Source organism: Sminthopsis crassicaudata, chromosome 5 (genome assembly GCF_048593235.1).
Source record: "Sminthopsis crassicaudata isolate SCR6 chromosome 5, ASM4859323v1, whole genome shotgun sequence".
In the NCBI taxonomy this organism is placed as follows: domain Eukaryota; kingdom Metazoa; phylum Chordata; class Mammalia; order Dasyuromorphia; family Dasyuridae; genus Sminthopsis; species Sminthopsis crassicaudata.
Window position 1 is genome coordinate 140,829,537 of NC_133621.1, and position 21,049 is coordinate 140,850,585.

Here is a 21,049-nt window from a genome sequence, read left to right on the forward strand (position 1 = left end):
GTGGTATATGCTACCATAAGAAATGATAAGCAGGATGTTCTCAGAAAAACCGGGAAACCCTCATATGAATAGCAAAATGAAATGAGTAGAACCAGGGGAACATTGTACACAGTAACAGAATAATTATATGATGGTCATCTATGAATGATGCTAGCTTTTTAGACTATGTAAGGACTTCCCAAGACTTGTACAACATGAAGAATATTATGTATTTCTGATGATTAACATGTATATTGATGAGAGTGCCAGGAAAACCCTAGAAGAAAAGATGGGAAAGATTGCAAAGACTTGAGCAAAAAAATTCAAAAGTGACCATTTCATCTTAGAATTTATGATAGAGAAGAGAGATGGAAATAGTTTGAGATATACTTTCAATTTAGGAAAAAGAGATTACACAGTTTCCAGAATAAAGACAAGTACAATCACATAACCTAAACTCATATAAGGGAAGTCAATTCAAGAAGGATTTACAATTACAAGTAAATACAGATGTAATGTCATCTATAGGAACAGTAATAGAGTCAATTTGGCTAAAAAGTAGAGGGTGTCAAGCAGTCTGAAGCCAGCTTTTGAAAGATATACCAGAGGAGTTGTTATTTTATTTGTATTTACTTTTTTTGTGTACATATTGTTTTCCCCAAGTAAGAGGAACAGGTACTACTAGTCTATTTTTGTCCCAAATCTCCAGAATCCAGCATACTGCCTGTCATATTGCAGCTGCTTAACAGATGTTATTGACTGATGAGATTGATCAGTCTCAAAAAAAAAAAAAAAAAAAAAGTTAAGAATTGATTGATGGATGTTAATAAGGAGAGTGATTTCAATTCAACAGAAGGAAAAACACACCGGTATGTAGAGTTGTCTTCTCCTCACTTGCCCTTTTCCCTTCCCCCAAATAAAAAGGGCTGCCTCAGTAATTAGTGAGTTCCCTCTCCTTGAAGGTTAAATAATCACTAGACATCGTTAAAGGGATTCATGATTTAAACCAGGATTAAACTAGGTAACAAGTCTTTTCTTATGCCTTTTCCACATGAATACATACAGGATATGTCATTTCAATAGCTTGGGGTTCTCCCTCTGACACCAACAGGTCTCAACCTATCCATGACTTAGCAGTTAAATTCTAGGGAGGTGCCTGAGGTACACAAAAATTCAATGACTCGCCCATGATCCCTTGTTCAAAATAGAGGTTGTGTTGTGCTGGATCTGAAATCGGAGGACTTGGATTCAATTGCTGACTGAGATAGAATGCTGAACCCGAGTCAGGAAAAACTGAATTCAAATCCAGGATAGCCAATTATTCTGCTATGTAATCCCAAGCAAGTCATTCAGTTTCCTCATCTGTAAAAATGTAATTTTTAAAAAAATTTTAAAGTAAAAAAATGTAAAAAAAAAATGTAAATAATAGTAGCACCTTCCTCCAAGGATTATTGTAAGGATAAAATTAGATAATATTTGCAAAGTCCTTTGCAAACCTGAAAATAAAATATAAATTCAAGTTATCATTGTCGCTGTCATCATTATATCAGCTAGCTGTTATTTGTCCTCTGAACATACTGTATTCACTACGTCTTACTATTTCCATAGATACGGAATGCAAGTATTTGGTGACCATGTAGTAGTTATAGCTACCGTCTGCAGGTCCTATAAGCCATGTTTGTTTCATCTCCTCAGGATAATGGAGCCACAGTCATTTAAACACATATTTATCAGTCTGGTAAGATGAGGCAAAGAGCTCTCCACTCCCAAACAAAGCAATCTATATTTTAAGAGGGCATAGCACGTCACTAAAAACTCAGATCATAATGTCAGCCTTTCCCTCTGAACTGCTTCTTCCTCCATTATTCTACAGTATTCAAGTATCTGCAACTGTCCTCCTTTCTAAATACTGTAGCAATGTGATTATTGCCACAATTCAGAGCAACATTTCTTTATGTCTGTGCTTTGCAAAATCCGAGTCAATGAATAACTTTTTCTTTCAAAGCTACCTCTTACTATATGTTCACAAAGAATATTCTCAGGAACCTTAAATCCAAGGTGAATGACTTCATAAATCGCTTTTCTGGCAGGTTTCAGAATCCTTTCCCTTTTTACACCCAGGTGCCTAGGGGCAAACCTTTTATGCTTAAACTAAAACTCTTGCTCACAGGTATGTCTTTACATGCTGGGTTCATTTCCCGGAGTTCTTCTGTAGATGCTTCGTTCTCACCATGCAAGGTAAGGCTTTCCTTATCTTTTCTAAGCAAATTGCAACATTGTGGATTTAGCTGAGACATTAGTAAACATTGATCATGGTGGGCCCCTAGAGTAGCCCAACATAGAGGGTTGCCATTAAGCTTCTTTCAATTTATGGAGGACTAAGCCCCAGATTAGCAAAATGCAGACAAAATTATAAATGTGGTTATTGCGGCTTAGCTCAGTAGTCATCAATCAAGCTTATGCTGGTTACAGAAGGATTTTAATCTTGAATTCACAAAATGTACTTTATATATTGAAACCTTACCAAGATTTCTAAATTATGCCATACCCAAACAGGTAATTTCACATTTTATATATTAAGTAAGTGTCCTTAAACTTTTATTATTTTTGCCTATTTACAACCCATGACAATACAATTAAATTAAAGTTTATTTCCTATATTATGATTATCTTAATCCCATATGTTTAAAACATCATTCACCTTTTAAGGTAACCACATATAAATATTCTTAAGCATTTGAAAAATTCACAGTTTAATAAACCATTGGTTTGCCTTCTGTTTTCTTATTTTTGTCTTATTATTTCTAATTCTGTACTCTTATTCTTTTAAAAATGCTGTGACAGTGTGACACTGAAATATCCCCTATTATCCTGATAATTATGTCATCAGAACAATTTAGAGAAAGCCTCTTACAATCATCACTTCTTGCAGGACTATAAGATGAATTATTAAGGGTTAACTTCTTAACAATTATCCCATTGTTCCTTCATACTCATTCATCGTTTGGGGAAGCAGGGGAGGCAATCCAGGACTTGGCACTAATTTTGTGGGGTTTTTTTGCTTTTTTCTATTGTAGAGAAAGGTTATTTATTAAGTACTGTTCAGGCACCTTGAGGTTAAAAACTAGGAGGTGTTTTTATGTTTCCATTGTAACTTCATTTCTCTTAAACTCATGGAAATAGCTTGGACAGCAATGGAGGAGGATGACATTTTAAGAGATGTGAGAATTTGAAAAACCATTACCAAAGAAAAGACTGATAATTTTGAGTTCTATATCTTATTGCTAAACTGGAATACAGCTTAGATAGCACTTTTTCTGACAAACTTTAACATTGCTTATTTAGCAATGTCATCCTGGGGCTAACACTGACCAGAAGCTTTATTTAACACTTACACAAATATTCACATCCATCTAAGTGAAACATCAGTGTGGCTCCTGGATCTATAATCATCCCCCTCCAATTAATCATGTAAATAAAACACAAACCTAGAAGTGAATTTGACAAGAAAATAGTCTGCTCTGGGGAATGCCAAACATGGACTCTGATCTGCCAGTTAGGTGGATCAAAACTGATTCCTTAGTTTTAAGGATAGTTAAAGGAAAGGTATATATAGGATTTGAACATAGCTTTTAAAATTGGTTCTTAAGTGAATGTTGCTAAGAGCAGTTTACTGATTATATAAGACTTGGGTGGATCTTAGATTTCAGGCTAGCTAGTAATTTCCAAACTCTAATTGCAGCATTTAAAGGTTCTGAGGCTCCTTACTTTTAGAAGAATAGGGAGATTTGAGAGAAGAAAGGAAGGAAATAATAGCATCAACAAGCACTTTTCTCCCATCAATCATGTTAAATAAATAGAACAAATGATATTATACCCATTTTTACAAATGGGGAAATGAGGCTTAGAGAAATTTCATGATTTGCCCTGGGTGAGAATTGTATTAAGTGATAAATCTGGGATCTGAACTTAAGTGCTCTAAATCCAAGACCAATCTACTTTCTACAATACTTACTAATGTGAATTTTAAATGATTGCTGGTAACAAATGCTTGGTGATTGACTGCTAAATAAATTGAAGATAAGAAGGCTGAAAAGGTATCTGATAGTTGCATTTTTTAAGTATCCAAAGTGTAATCTTTAACCTTTGCCAAAGAGAGAAGCAAAGGTGAAAGCTGACTTCCATTGGAGGGAGTAGATTTTAGGCCAGATGTCTTTTAATTTCATTCAATTCAACAAATAGTTAAATATCTACTACACAGAGCACTGTGTTAGATTTTAGGGGAGTTACAAAAAAATAGATAAAATCTGAGCCCGAAATGATAAATATAAAAATAACTACAAAACAAAATGGAAAGAAAGTAATAAATTCATAGGATAGATACCAATGTGCTCTTTGAGTTGTGAGGAAGAAAAGGTCATACATTACTTGAAGAAACCAGGGAAAGCTAAATTCTGGGTAGCAAAAAGATCAGACTTCCAAAAATAGAATGAACTAAGGAAAGAATAATTGATGTAAGCTCTCTATTTCTTCTTCCTCAACCTGCCTATCTCAGCTTTGATTTTATTGATTTATATTAGGGGAGAATTTTATTTTTTTGCATTTTAAATTATCCAGATACATTTAAATTCATTTCACTTTAATAACATCTATCAGATAAAAGGATACTAGTATTATACTAACATCCCACACTAGTGCTTTATTGTAGAGAAGTCATCTAAGTTAGGTTCTCAAAGGTTATTCAGGACCTCCTAAAATGGAAAAGCTTGGAGTACAATCCCAGTGATGGGCTATATGTCTGTTGTCTTTGTCAAATATCAGTTAACTTTAGAGAAGTTCATTACCTGGTGGACTACAATCTGATAAAATGTTTGACCTTTGAAGGAACTCTTAAAGACAATTTGTCAAGTTGAAGAGAAATCATGGCCTAGTTGAGGAAAGGCCATACCAATGAATTATACTTCTTCGAGGTATTAAAAAGTTGAATTACTTTCTTTCTGTCTACAAACTTGGTTAATTGGAATGAGATTGAAATATTTTTTATGGACTACTAATGATGAGAGTTAGGTAAGGGGTACCTGAATGAAATTAGGGTTAATTGAGGTGTAGTAGAAGGTTTGGGGTGCAGGGAGTCAAATAGAGCTTTGGATTTGGTGCAAGGATACAGGGTTAAATGAGGTCTTAGAGGCTCAGAGTCCCCTGTAAAAGAATTTACAGACCCGAAAACCTAGATTAATAAAAGAGGTTTATTTGGGGTTTGGATGTAAGGGTAAAGGTATAAAGATACCAGGGCCAGAACTGGCACTGGGCAGACAGGAACCCTGACATGGCCAGTGTAAGGATGCCATGTTTGGGGCTCCTGCCAAGAGTGGGCTCCAAGGTTCCCCTTTTTATAATGGGAGCTTTTGGTAATCTTGAAGGTAGGTGGAGTCCCAGTTTCAATGGGTTTTTTTTAGATAAGGAACTGTTTGTGCTGGGGTTGGGGATTGGAAAAACCTGGGCAGATCATTAGAGTGGGGGCTGGGACAGCCCAAGTTAGCTCAGATTCAGTGGGGGCTGGGAAAGCCCAGTTATCTCCCATTGGGATTCATGGGTTTGGGAATTAGAAAGGAATCTTTAACCCACATCCCTAACACAGTTTGATTAAACCATGCAACTGGGTTCCAGACATGCAAGTCTCTTGGCATATGTCCTGTTATAATTATTAATGGAAAATTAGACAGTTGAAATGTTTCTGTCCCATAACTGCTATTTTTATACCATGTAAATGGGGGCCTAAGAAAAGTTGTAAATTAATCTTCATTTTATATATTTAATAAAAGAATTGATCTTTCAGATGTATTAAAATAGATTAAGTACATTCATATCTATAGGTAAGGTCTGGGTTAAATTGCCTCCTACTCTGTCCCAATCCCATGAATTTAAGAAATTTCATGTAAAGACTAGTGAATTTTTAGTGTTGGAAATGATCTTATAAATTATATTGCCCAGCCCCTTTATTTTAAAGATGAGAAAACTTGACTCAGAGAAGTTATTTATTGAAGGTCATATAGCTAAATAAGTGAATTGAATAATAACTAACATTTATATAGCATTTTGTAGATTTTTGCAGTGCTGTACAAACATTATCTCTTTTTTTCTCACAAAAATCCCGTGGAGCAGGCCCTACATTGTCCCCATTTAGCATATGAGGAAATTGGGACATAGAAAGCTAACGTAACTTGCCTATAGCTAATGAGTTTCCTGGGGGGCATGAAAGATAGGGGAAATTTGACCAGGGTCTTCCTAATTCCAGGACCAACCAACGTTGGATGACATAATGCCAATTTTTTATGATTTCAAGGTCAATTATGTTTCCACTAAACCAAACTGCTTCCCTTGTCCATTGTAAATAGACAATAATTCCTTCTTCTATCTTGGATTCTTATTGACCAGTTCCTGAACATTATAAAAGGAACATTACAAAAAGCCATTTATAATCCAAGTGGAAATGCTAGATCAGCAATGGGACAAAAAACCAGCTACAGACAAAATTATGGTTAGTAATTAAGGGAAATTCCTGGGGGAAGCCACGACCTCCAGAACAACAGGTCCCAAGAGTCAAGGCCACTGCCAGATACCCCAGCTCTAAAGGGAAGAGAAAACTTTCCATTTTAACAAATTGGCCTTAATAACTAGCGACTAAGGCCAGTTGTCTTTTCATACTTGGCAACTAGGAATCCTGATTACTAGACAGAAAGGGTAGAATCTTAACTCCTAATACAAAAAGATTTTTTTTTGGAAAGGGAGATAAAAGAAAAAAGGCTTGAGGTCAACTCTCTCCAAATCTTCAAATTTTTTGAACAATGTTTGATTTGGAAGGAACATCAGGGATTATCTGGTCCAATTCTGATTTTATAGAAGAAAGAAATGAAGCCAGGGGAGGAAGGGATTTGCCATGATTAGTGATGATGACTGATCACCTCTTACTGAAAATAAGACTGAGCTACAGTGGAGTCAAATGTAGCCCAAGCAGAATAAACTCACCAATTAAATGTTAGAGCAAGAAGAAACCTTAGAACCCCTTGTTTTTACAAAGGAGTAAAACAAGTTCAGAGTTAGTGTCAACTATATAAGGATTGAAACTTGATTCTCTTTCCCATGCTTTTTTTCCCCAGGAATGATTTTCTATAATATGGCCAAAGCTTACTCAGTGTAATCAATCTGTCCATCAACCAATAAACATTTGGTAAGTACCTTTTTATGTTCTAGTCACTATGCTACTATAATTCTGGAGAAACTGAGGCAAAATGGAGATTAGATAGTTTTTAATATTTCATTTGAGTTTCTGAGAGGGAGAGATTTTCTGGGGGACAAATCAGAATCCATTTTTCCCCCAGGGCTGAAATGGACTTTCATCTCAAAGAATTCAGCATTGAATGTGAGATTCCAATGATTTTTATATGGTCCTAGAGATAAGGGGAGACAAAGGCAAAGGATGGAGTCTGAATACTGGTGAGCATGGGAATTTCTAGGCAAGGACCATCAATTCAGTTCTGACAGTTCTGACATCAAAGACAGTTCTGGGGGTAGGACCATAAATTCTTGATTACTTAGGAGGACTTAGGAGCCAGGATGTCTGAACTCCCCCTTATCTGAGATTAAACATTTATAGTTTAATGATCCTAGAGTAGCCAGCTCTAAATTATATCAGTCCTAATAGTCTGGAAGGGGGCGATTGAGACAGAACAATTCAAGGAACTGAGACAGAACAATTTAGGGAAACTGAGGCAGGGCAATTTAAGGAAACTGTGGTACAACACTACCTGCTGGGAAAATAAAGGCAAAAACCAAATTATATCTGCTTGCAAGGAGCTTACATTCTATCAGGAGACACAGACAACTATACACATGTAAGTATATCCAAAATAAGAATAAGGTAACTGGTTAGGGTTGGGGAAGAGGCTAACAAGAGGGGGAAAGAAATCCAAGAATCTGCAGATGCTGAAAGTTAGGGGTGGAGCAGGATGTTACTCAAGAAAGATTCATATTTTTGCTGGCATGACTTGAAAAAGCAATGTGATAGTAAGTCACATTTTTTCTCTCTTCCCTTCTTTGCCCCTCTCTTCTCCCTTCACTTTTCTCTTCCCCTTTTTCTTCTTTCTTTCCCTCTTCTCTTTCTTTTTTTTTTTGTTTCCTTTAATTTCCCATACAACCTTCTTGAAGAGGACAACCTAGAAAACTTCTCCAGAGTGAATTGTGATTGCTGTAGATTGCAAAGTTCCTTCAATCTTCCTCTTCTCCATCTTTCACACTTGGGTTGCTGGAATTCATCCTTTCTCTCTCTCTTAAACTTGGGATTTGAATCCAGGTGTTTCCTGACTCCAGATCCAGCATTGTATTTCATATCCATACTGTCTCCTAGGCAGGGAACATTATTTACTGAATTTGCTTAGCAGGGCAATCACACCACTGACACCTTGGATGCTTAATAAACATTATGCAAAGGTGACAGTGGCTGACTCTGGCAATGACTGATTCTAACCTTAATGTTTTCTGTCACCTAGCAGCATTTGTAATAATCTTTTGGGGACAAAAGAATGAAATTTCATCTGACCTTTTTTATGCATCTTGGTAAGTAGAAAGATTACTTTCAAAGCTCATTTCTGTAGTTTCCCCCACAATGCCTCAAATCATTTAGGAGAAATTTCCAAATTTCTCTGCATTTCTTCTATTCTGCATGGTTTCTACATGACTGCCCAGCTACCTAATTATTTCAAATAGTTGGAAACTCTATACAGCTATGATCACTATCAAAAGAGCAATTTCTGGCAATCCATCATTTTGAATCATTGATTTATGAATACAATGTGTTTTCAAAAAATAAACTAGCTCTGGAAAAAGTGGTTGTCCCAATGTTAGGGGCTTGGTAAAGTTTTGATGGTGGGGGGAGGGGAACTATGTTCTTAGGTAAAAGAATGCTTTGTATTGAGGTATTAAGTTCCCTGTGCATTTGTTTTTTTTTTTTTTAAGTTTGATAACATTTATATCAGTCATTGTGAAAGATATTTTCCATAATTACTCTCATCAATCACAAATTTTCTATAACATTAAATAATACCATCCCTATATTATACAACATCATTACAATAACAATAATAATGGATGAACTATCCTAAATAAATAATTCATTTTTTCACTGTGCACACAAATGTGCACACATATTCATGATCAATCTTACAATTACTTTCCCCAAGCAAGTTCTGAAAATTAAAGTCTCCTTAATTTTATCATTTTCCAGTTTTCATCCAACCATTATTCCCAAACTATAGTTACTTAATGAAAAGTATCAAACCAATATTCCTCAAAATTAGCCACCTAACAGATGGTATAGTGAATAAAGTGCTGGACGTAGAATCAAGGCTTGAATTTTAAACCTGCCTTAGATGCTTATTAAATCTGTGATCCTAGACAAATCATATAACCTCTATCAACCTCACTCTCCTCATCTATAAAATAGGTATAATAATAGTATTTACCTCACAGGGTTGTTATTAGGATCAAATTAGCATATATAATGCAAACAATTTATAAAATTGAAAGTGTAATTTATATGCTGACTGCTGCTGGTCATAGTAGTAGTGATGATAGTGTTTTGATAGTAGTAATAATAGTAGTTGCAATATCTTTGTAGTGGTACCACTAGTAGTGGTAAGGCACTTTTGTGGCAAAACTGCTTTTTGATTCCTTCCCAAAGTTCTTTGACATCTTCTATGTGTCCACAAAACATCGAAGTCTGGTTTATCATCATCCTGTAACTATAATGAACTCTTCTATTTATAACTAGCTCTTCTCTTATCTCTCTCTCTCACATGAAGAGGTAACAATTTTCCTTGCCAAATATCATCCCTCTATATGCATAAGTGATTCCATTTCATCTTCTCCAACAGATTGCCTCATCTATCATCCCCTCTCTCACTTTTCGTCAATCTCTCCCTATCCATTGACTGCTTTCCTACTGCCTACAAATACATTCTTGTCTCCCTCATCCCCAAAACCTCTCACTTTACCAAATTAACCTTGTAAATTCATGTTTTAAAAACAATGCAAATAGATAAGGCAAATTCACAGATGGAGATTATTAACAGTGACAAATTACATGCCATATTCAGTTGTTTTCACATTGCTAAAGGAGTACACTCATTAAAAAAAAAAGTCTTAACATCAATTTTATTAGTGCTTTTTATTTTATATTACAGTCATTTCTGGAAATATCTTCCCCTTTCTTTTCTTCTAGGTTCAGATTTGAACTCTCTTATAATCAAGAAATTTTAGCAAAAATATTCAAATTGTTTAGGCAAGACTCTAACCTAGAAGTCTCTTGATACTGCTCTAGAAGGAGAGAAGTAGGTTTCATTATCTGTTTACAGGACCAATTTCCAAATTACTCAAGAGTATAGTCCCCATTTAGCAATCTCTTTATTTATATTATTACTATAGTCATTTTGTATACTATTCTTTTGGTTCTAGTTTATCATTTGCATTGGTTCCCACAAAATCTTGCCATATTTTGCTAACTCACATTCATCATTTCATACTATAAAATGATATATAATTATATTTTTATACTATAATTTGTATATCCATTTCTCCCAATTGATTGATACCTATTTTGTTTCCAGTTCATTACCACACAAAAAAAGTTACTATAAGTGAGATATAAACCTTTGTCTTTAATCTCCTTGGCCTAAGTAATAAACTTGCTAGAACGACTGATACTAAAAGTGTAGCCCAAGTGTTAAAATTTACTCTCTAAATTTCAGTGATATGACATAAAGTTCAAGTTACCCCACCCTAATTATTGTTTTACTTCTAGGCAAACAAAAATCTGTCTAAATGTTTAAATAAAAATAGTGGTGGGGAGTTTATTATTCCCCGGGGGGGAAAGGTTCTGGATTCTTTTTTCAAAAAGCTGGAAACTTTTATTCAGAAATAAACTGTATATTGAAATACTTCATTTGTCCTACATGTTGACAAGGTCATAACTGGGGCCTTGGAATGCCAAGAAAATGAAAATAAAAGTACAAAAGAAACAATAAAAAAATTAAATGCACTAGGCCCCTTGGGCTTTTAAGAAACTGGATGAAAGGCAAAAACTTCCTTTATTATCTAGCAATACATTCTGTTCTATTCAAAAAGTTTATGTATTGTGTGTTCCTGAAGTGAGAAGCAGAGAGATTGCCATAGTTTTGTGTGTAGTATACTTTGTTTCATGAAAAGTAAACATTAAAATAGACATACTTACAAAACATATAAATTCATATATTTTAATTTTTTAAGCTTACAAAAGGGTTTTCCACTGTGTGCTTTTAAATAATTATCTCTTCTAAGTGTATTTGTTAAAGTACTTGATATTTTAAAACACCACTAACAACACAGTACAGATGCAACTTTTATGTAGCACAGGCACATCTGTATACTTTAGGTAAAACCCAAGTCATTGGTGATATTTTTTAAAGCCAAATCATTTTTTTAATCTCTCCAGAAAAATCATGACTGAGCCTATGTCTAAGCTTGAAGCTTTCACTACCAATGTTCACTTCTTCCCCAAACCTCACCCCAAACAACACTGCATATCAGTATTTCACATAAATACTTATAAACTTGTATAAATAATGTTTTGAGTTTTCATCATGAACCTGGTGTAGTTTCATTTCTGAGGCACAAACATTTTTATCAGAGCAAGTTTAGCCAAGCCAAATTATAAAAACAGGCAAAGCCTCAAAGGCTCCCATTCCAGCAGAAGAATTCAGGACAGAACTTGCCTAAAAGGGTAAAACCCTGGAAGGGAAATCTTACACAATCTAAATGCAGCAATAACACATTTGCTTTGCCTGAATTTTTTTTGAATAGTCCTGTCCAAATCAATCTCCCACACCAAATCTTTGCTCCTACCTTAATGTATAATACTCAGGACAATGAAAATAGGTCCAGGTTATAAGTGATTCACAGAATTCTGGTTATTTATGACAGCACAAACAACAGAGGAAAATTCAGTAGGAGTAAAGGTTGCACTGACTGAATAAAGATAATGTAAACTTCCTTCATATCCTTAAATATCAACAAAAAAAAAGATTTTTTAAAAATAAAATTTAAATCTGAAATCAAAAAATTAAGGGAAAAAATGAAAAATGGAAAATTCAGCCTACTATTCTATCATTTGGAACTGTATGATGAGGATTGGAGGCAATTAAATTTTATTAACATGTATTTATTAAATACCTACTATGTGCCAATTACTGTGGTAGGCATAATGTATAGAATGATGAACTTGGACTCGAGAAGATATAGATTCAAATCCTACTACTGACACTAGATATGTGATACTTGGGTAAATCACTGAATTTTTTATGCCTCAGAGAACTTCTTGGGACTTCAGTCATAGTCCAAGATGGAGAAATTGAATGGATAATCAAGAAGGGATTAATGTGTAGAAAATATCAATTTATGTATATATATATATAATTTTACAATCTATAATTTTAAATATGAATTTAGTTGTACATAGAATTAGAATCCTTCATTGTCAATTCATTTTTTACTCTTGAAGAAATGGCAGATATAGGAAAAATAGATCTTGTTTCACATTCTCTTCAATTCAAATTCTCAAGTAAGATAGTACTAACTCTCCTACTTCACTCATCTAATCAGAACAGCATTCCCTATACAATTTAAGACTCTATAAGCAATATAAAAATTACATTGTCATATAAACCAAAACTCTGAATTAAAATAGTTTGTTTTTAGCCATGTGATTTTTTTTTCCATTTTTGCTCTTCTTCAGTTGTTTCAGTCTCATCCGATTGTTCATGACCCTATTAGGCTTTTTCTTGGCAAAGATACTGAATTGGTTTGCCTTTTCCTTCTCCAGCTCATTTTACAGAAACTGAGGCAAACAGTTACGTGACTTGGCCAGGGTCACATAGCTGGTACTGAGACTGGATTTGAACTCTTAAGTCTTCCTGAGGCCTGTCACTCTATGCACTGTATTATCTAGCTACCAATCTTTGTCATATTTTCACAGGTTTGTATTTGCTGTATTTCCAGAAGTTATCTTATCTTCTTTAAGTTTCTATGTTTACAATCCAAATAAGTTACCACCAGGTGAATGGTGTTGCCTTGACAGTAGACTCATAATATGAACAATTAGGCAGCATGGTAGAGGTCAAGGTCAGTGGTCTGAGAGTCAGAGGACCTGTGTTGGCAAGACCTAAGTTTCCTCATGTGTAAAATAACAGGGTTGAACTATATAGCTAATAAGTCCCTTCTAATGCTGGATCTATGATCCATAAACATGATTAATTGGGTTGAAGATGATAGTGTGCTTTTACATATAAGCAAGCATATTTAAATATAAATATAGCATTTTGTTTAATTAAATATAAGAATTAAGATAGAGCCAGAGAACAGTTAAACTTTAAATATTTAGTTTAATCTTTTCAGTTCATTGATGAGACAACAAAGACTCAGATAACTTAAGTGCTACCCAAGGTTACTGAGTTATTCCAAAGATGTCCTTTTTGAGTAAAAGAAAAATGAACACCTGGGTACCATCACAAATCTTTTAACTATTTTTTATAAGCATTTAATCTATCTGTGGTTGATTCTCTTTTTAATACCTCTCAATGATTTCATCATCTCTCGTGGGTTTAATTATCATCTCCATGAAAGTGATTCCCAGATCTATCTATCTATCTATCTATCTATCTATCTATCTATCTATCTATCTATCTATATGTATCCAGCCCTAGCTTCTCTCCTGAGTTCCAATACTTTAGTGCCAATATCTGTTGACTATTTCCAACAAGACATTATATAGTCATCTCAAATTCACTATATACAAATTAGAACTTATCAACTTCCCTCTTAACTCCATCCTATTTACTAATTTCTCTCATTTTATCTATTCTCTCAGATTTTTCACCTCAAATTTAACTCTTTCCTTTCTCTTGCCCTTATGTCCAGTCAATTGACTAGTCTTATTGATTTTGTCTCAGTGATAACTCCTACATATTTCCCCTTCTTTCCACTCACATAACTAACATCATTTTTCAGATAAACATTCCCCTTTACTTGAATTATTTAAAATAAGAAAGAAGGAAATATTTTAAAGATCCTGCTTTTTTCCAGGCATTGTGCTAAGAACTTTACAATATTATATTTGATTTTTATATCAACCCTAGGAAGAAGGTCTTTTCATATCCCCATTTCACACTTGAGTAAGCTGAGTAAACAGTCTTTTCTATTAAAGTAAGACAAATTAAGTGACTTGTACAGAGACACTTAGCTGGATTTTAACTCATTCTTCCTGAATCCAGGCCCTGCCTCCAACCTCTTCTCCTTTTCAATCTATTATCTACTCAGCTTCTAAAGTGATTTTTCTCAAAGCACAAGTGTGATTATATCAATTAGCAAACTTCCATGGTTCCCTATTGATTCTAGAATTAAATATAAACTCCTTCTTTTGATATTTAAATTATTAAATTAATTATTAGATTAATAAATGTTTAATGATTATTTGGATTTCTCCTTGACATATTAGAAGGACCCAGTACTCAAAAATTATTATAATTTTACTATAATTTACTATAATTTCTGTTTTTGCAAAGGTACTTTAAACACAAATTTAAAGAGCAGAAATAATTTTATTGTGGAATAAAAATTTTCACCTTATAATATCTATTTTATTTACCTTGTGAATTAAAAAAATTCACTGTATCAAACTGATACAACTTGATCCTTCAAAGTAATTTTAAATTCCCCGAGCAAATTTCTAATTTATCCAGAACCTTTTATAGGAATTGAAAGCTAACACTATGACTTCAAGGATTTAGGGCAATTTGTCACCAAAAACCATTTTAAGTGCTTATTCTCCAGCCTTTGAACTTTCTTTGCCAGAAAAAAATCTTGAACTTCATAGCTATAATTTGTTAGGGTAAGGCCATGCTTGCATTCCAAGCTCTTTGCTAACAGCTACTGCTTCATTTGCCCTTTATGACAAAGCAGAAAAAATTATAGCCATGGAACATTTATGTACGACAGCAGCATAATGAATACCTTCAATTTTCTTTTTTCATTTAGTAGCTTCTAAGTTGTTCATGTTAATCACTCCCCTCATATCTCTATAAATCAACAATATGGTGTTCAGTAATGATGTACCAAGGGTAGCTAGGCAGCACAATAGATAGAATGCCAGGCCTTAAGTCAGGAAGACTAATCTTCCTGAGTTCCAATCCAGCTTCAGACTCTTATTAGTTGGCAAGTCACTTAACAATGTTTGCCTCAGTTTCTCATCTTAAAATGAGCTGGAGAAAAAAAATGGCAAACCACTCCAGTATCTCTTCCAAAATTACCCCTAATGGGGTCATAAAGAGTCAGACACAACTCAACAACAACAATGATATGCCATCACCCATTTCTAATTTTATCTCTTTTCTAGAACAGATTTTTAAAACATCTTAAATAGAATAAAGGTTTAAGAATAGCCATTTAAAGCAATAACTTATAAACACTTCAAGTGAAAACGGTGATGTTGGTTCCCAATTCCCTTACCTTAATTATAAATGATTCCTTTTGTGAAAATGGTAATGGTATGTGAATCCCCAGTAATATAATAAGTCCTACTTTACATACTTTTATGATTCAGGAAGCATGAGTTGACACATGCTATATCTGAGTCTGTATAACATACTAATGTATAACTGGATCCTATTTGTAAGTTTCAGGAGAAAATCTTACAATTTATTTTTAGAAATTTTTTAGAAAATGTTCCTTAAAGGTAATTTCATAATATAGTGCCCAGAGCATAGTAGGTATCTAATAAATAGATTAGAAGTAACTAGAATGCTAAACTCAAATCTGGTCTCAAATGCTTAGTGATTCTGGCAACACATTTAATCTCTCTTTATTTTAATCCTCTGGAGAAGGAACTGGCAAACCACTCCAGTATCTTTGCCAAGAAAATCCCATGAACAATATGGTCCACAGATATAGTCAGGCACAACTCAACAACAATAACAAATAATTACTTATAGAATGGTGATAAACACATCAATAATTTGTTATAGATGAGATTAAATATCTACTGAAATCTATATTTTCCATTCTTGTGTGACTCTTTGTGATCCCATTTGGGGTTTTGTTAGCTAAAATACTGGTGTGATTTGCCATTTCCTCCTCCAGCTCGTTTTTATAAATGAGGAATTTAGGCAAAGAGGGTTAAGTGGCTTGCCCAGGGTGACACAGCTAGTAAGTATCTAAGGCCAGATTTGAATTCAGGAAGATGAGTCTCCCTAACTCCAGCATTACCACTCTATCCTAGTTGCCCTGAAATCTCAGTATTAGTCCTCATTGATCTTTTAGTGACATTGAAGAGCTAATTCTCCTTTAAATCAAATTTTAACTGCTGAGTAAAAATACCATTAAAAAGTAATCTATTAATAATCCATATTTACTAGCTAATCCTTCACTTTGTGTTCTGTTTATAACTTTCTTTCTGTTTCTTTTGGATTCAAGTACTGTTTAGGTTCTCAAAAGCTCAAGATGACTGCGACAGTGGCTCTTGTCATCCAATTGTTGGTGATCTCCTACTGGGTCGCAGTGCCCAGCTTACAGCCTCCTCTACTTGTGGATTGGATGGACCACAGAAATATTGCATCATAGGCTACTTGGAGGTAGGTTAATTCTGATTTATTTTCGGAGAAATCGTTAGTTAAATAGAGAGATTGCTCCAGGATGCCTACAGACATCACAGAAAAGACTAAAGTAAACAATGCAATCTACATTTAAGTAGAAAAATAAAATGTTGCCAGGAAACATAAAACTACAATGCAAACTTGATTAATCAGAATGCTTGAGGAAGAAATTACAATATGATAAACTTAGAGGTTAGAAAGACCTTAAACACAGCCATTTTATTTAATTTTTAGTTTTGTTTTAACATTACATTTATGCTTTACCCTCTTCCTGATTTGTCTCTTGTAACAAAGTAAACTCATTAAACAAAATTAATAATACGATGACCTCATCTGAAAGTTCAAGCAAAATTCACATTTCTACCTCTTTTTAAAATATTAATAAAAATCAACTTATTTTCTCTCTCTCCCTCCTCAATCCATTGAAAGAAAAGGAGGAAAAATAAAGCTTCATATTACTAAAATGCAGTCAAATAAAACAAATCCCCCCTTGACTGTACATAAAGCTATATGTGTGTCATTCTGTGCCCTGAATCTATTGCTCCTCTGCAATGAATAGCATATTTTATAATTGCTTGTCTGAAATCATGAATGATCATTATATTGATCATTGTTCTTAAAGCTTTCATAGTTGTTTCTTTTTACAGTGTTGTATAAATTGCTCTGGTTCTTCTCATTTCTTTCTTCATTAGTTCACAGAAGTCTTCCTTTTCATAAGTGATATTATAAAATTGCTCTTCTGATTCTTCTTATTTCATTCTGCATTAGTTCATGTAAGTCTTCCCAAGTATTTTTGAAATTGCCCATTTTCTCATCTTTTATACCAAAATAATACTCTATCATATTTGTCTATCATAACTTATTTAGCCTTTCCTCAATTGTTAAACAATTTCTGTTTCCAATTTTTTGTCACCACAAAAAAAAATTGTTCTACATATTTTTATATTATGGGACCTTTTCCTTTCTTTCTTATCTCTTTTGAATATAGCACTAACAATGTATACCTCAATCAAAGGGAATGAAGTGTTTAATGACTTTCTGTGTATAATTCCAAATTGCTTTCCTGAATGGTTATACTCATTCATGATTCTACCAAGGTGCCTGTTTTCCCACAGCCCTTACAATATTTATAATTTCCTCTTTTATCATCTTAGCTACTCTGAAGGACATGATTTCAGAATTACTTTAATTTGCATATCCCTAATAGATAGCAATTTGAGGCATTTTTTTCAAATGTTTATAAATAGCCTGTTTTTTTTGTTTGTTTGTTTATTTATGTCCTTAGATCATTTGTCATTTGCTGAATGGTCCTTTTTCTTAATTCTTATTTGTTTCTTATATATCCTGAAAATAAAACTTTTATCAAAGAAAGTTACAAAAAAGACTCTCCCCCAGCTTATTTATTATTAGATTTGTTTATTTATTTTTATTTATTTATTAGATTTGTCAGTGCAAATTTTATTTTTATGTATTTTAATTTTATGTAATTATATAATTAATATGCAAATTTTAATTTTATGTAATAAAAATTATCTATTTAATCCTCTATATCCTTCTCTAATCCTTGTTTAGGAGTGAATTTTTCTCTTTTGCATACCTCAGATAAGTTATCAGCCCCATTATGTTACAGATGAGGAGCTGAGATTGGAAGAGGTTACATGATTTGTAATAGGTGATATACATCATGATTGGTATTTGAACCTAGGTCCCTTTGATTCCAAATTCATTGATTTATGCTCTTTCCTCGTAGTCTTATCGTTTTCCATTTCTGGTTCCATGTGAACTTGAAAATCTTTTCCAGATGAGTTCCTTGTTGAAAATTTCTTCTAAAATCCCCCGCTCTACTTTTCTATTTTAGTGAACTCAGTACAGTGAACTTAATTAAATTATCTTCCCTTAATGATTGAAGATCTTGTAGTGCCTCTGGGTCATCAAGATGGATTTTAGTTCTCTGTATGCATTTTCTCTGATTAACTTCCATATACTTTGCATATATCTTGTATATACCTAGTTATTTCCATGTTCTTTTCCCCCCATTAGAATGTGAATTCCTTCAGGGCAGGGATTGTTTTTGCCTTTTTTAAATCTCCAGTGTTTAGTGCACTGTAAATTCAAAATGCTTGTTGATTGATTGGTTATGTAGCATCATCATGGAGATGATATAAATTAGATTTATTGTATATTACATTGAAGGTCTTTTTTTGTCCTAAGCCCTCACCCTTTTTGGTTTTTTGTGGTTTGATTTGGTTTTTTGGCAGCTAAAGGTATAGTGGGTAAAGTGCCCAGATTTGGACTCAGGAAAACTTATCTTCCTGAATTCAAACCAGCTTCAAACATTTAGTAGTTATGTGACCCTGGCCAAAGCACTTAGCTCTCGTTGCCTCAGTTTTCTCACCTATAAAATGAGTTGGACAAAGAAATGGCAAAGCATTCCAGTATCTTTGTCAAGATAACCTCAAATCAGGACACAGCTGCAAAACAACTCAAATGAATTATTTTTTGTCCAAAAAGTCTCTGACAAGAGTTGATTTTCTCCAAGAAAAAAAAAAACTGACTTCAGGAAAATGCAAAAGCCAGTCAGTTGAGTAGACAAAGAAAAGAAAAGTTAATCAATAGAAAAATCAAAGTTGCTTACCACCAAGCACTGTCCTAGGTGCTGAGGATATGAAGACAATGAAACACTCCCTAACCCTCTGGGAGATTAAGTTCTATCAGATATAAATATGTATGTAATGTATACAAAGTATATATAAAATAAATATAAGATGTGGGGTATTAATTGAGAATATTAGGAAAGGTGGCATTTGAAATGGGTTTTGAGGGAAACTAGGGATTCTAAGAGACAAAGGAAAGGAGAAGGTGCTTTCCAAGTACTTCAAGTCTATCTTAAAATACAGAGAGAAAATGGAGTTTTTCATCTGAGGAGCAGTAAAGAGACTAGATTGGCAGGAACATGAATCACATTAAAGGGAGTGATAAACAAGGAATCTGTAAAAAGAGATTGTGAAAGGCTTTAAGTCTTAGAATTTCTATTTGACCCTAAAGGTAATAGGGCATGACATGGTCAGCTCTGTGCGTTAGAACTATCATTGGTGGTTTGATGGCTTGGACCATGTTCTCAAAGGATATTTGAGGAGAAAGAAAATACTCTCAGATGGAGAGATTTCAGAGAAAGTAGAGTCTGAGCTAAATTGATAATTGAGTTTCCATAGTAGTCTTGAATTCAATAGCAACAGATTGTTTTGCTGTGCCTTTTTTTACATCTAACTCAGAAGCATTTAACACAACAAAAAGTTTCTTTTAAAACAGAGTTTTGACTTATCATCTTTATGCTATTTGCATAAAAGGTTTTTTTTTTCAATCAAACACATTTATTGAACACTAGAGGAATAGCAAGAACTCATATTTCTAAAGCACCTTAAAGATTATAAACTGCTCTTCCCACAGGAGTTCCATAATATAGGTAATGCAAAGATTATTATCTTTATTTTACAGATGAGAAACAGAAAGTCAGAGAATTTACATGACGGGTTCAAGTTCACATAGCTGGTAAATGTTTAGACCAGTAGTTGAATACATGTCATTCTGTTCTAAGACCAGAGCACTTTCTGCCATACAATACTGCTTGGATTCTTTATTAGTTTGGCATTAATTATATAATAAGTTTCTATTGTTCTTCATTCCTGTTGTGAATTTCCCATTACCAGGACTCTTTAAATAGAGTCTGATTTGTCACTTATCAAAGATAATATACAAAGTGTGTGTGGGGGGGGTTCATTTTGGGTAAGACAGGGATTGGACCACTCAATCATAAGTAGCCTAGACAAGGGTTGTTCATTCACTTTTCTTCAGGGACACTTTGGCCAGCACTATTATCTTATGAGAAATAGACAGTAACAGAGTCAAAGAGAAAGAAGGAAGGAGTCTGTTACCTCATAGAACATATTTATTATTGAGTTTTGATAACAAGCATGTACTTTTTTGTATGAAAGACTAACAATAAAAGTATTCTTTCAAGATAGAAACTGTACATAATAATTGGCATTTACATAATGCTTTAAAGCTTATAAAATTCTTTACATAAAGTATTGTTTGAGCCCCACAATAATCTTATTAAATAAGTACTACAACCTATAGTTGTACTTATTTTAAGGATGAAGAAAATTAAGTCCAGGAAGGAAAAGTGGTTTTTGGTGATCCTACAGGTAGGAAATGATTATTGTTCCTTCTGACTCCAAGTCCAATAATCTGTTCATTATGATTTGTTGAATTCGGCCAATGTCTCAACATCCCTTTGGCATAAGGTTATAAGAAATAGCAATCAATGGTCCAGCTCC

At 33.8% G+C, this 21,049-nt stretch overlaps 1 protein-coding gene across 3 annotated transcripts in view; it reads left to right on the forward strand.

Annotated features, from left to right (window-relative positions):
* The first annotated feature begins 2,090 nt into the window (after positions 1-2,090).
* LAMB4 (laminin subunit beta 4) overlaps positions 2,091-21,049 on the forward strand; it is a 154,891-nt gene continuing 135,932 nt past the window's right edge. Inside the window, exons 1-4 of one of the 3 annotated variants that reach the window (XM_074268333.1) lie at positions 2,091-2,217; positions 7,137-7,207; positions 8,529-8,592; positions 16,534-16,691. In XM_074268333.1, coding sequence (XP_074124434.1) covers positions 8,559-8,592; positions 16,534-16,691 — 192 coding nt within the window. In that variant the 5' untranslated portion in view covers positions 2,091-2,217; positions 7,137-7,207; positions 8,529-8,558. Of the gene's footprint in view, positions 2,218-7,136; positions 7,208-8,525; positions 8,593-16,533; positions 16,692-21,049 lie in introns of all 3 variants that reach the window. The other 2 variants (XM_074268332.1, XM_074268331.1) reach the window with 2 other exon arrangements.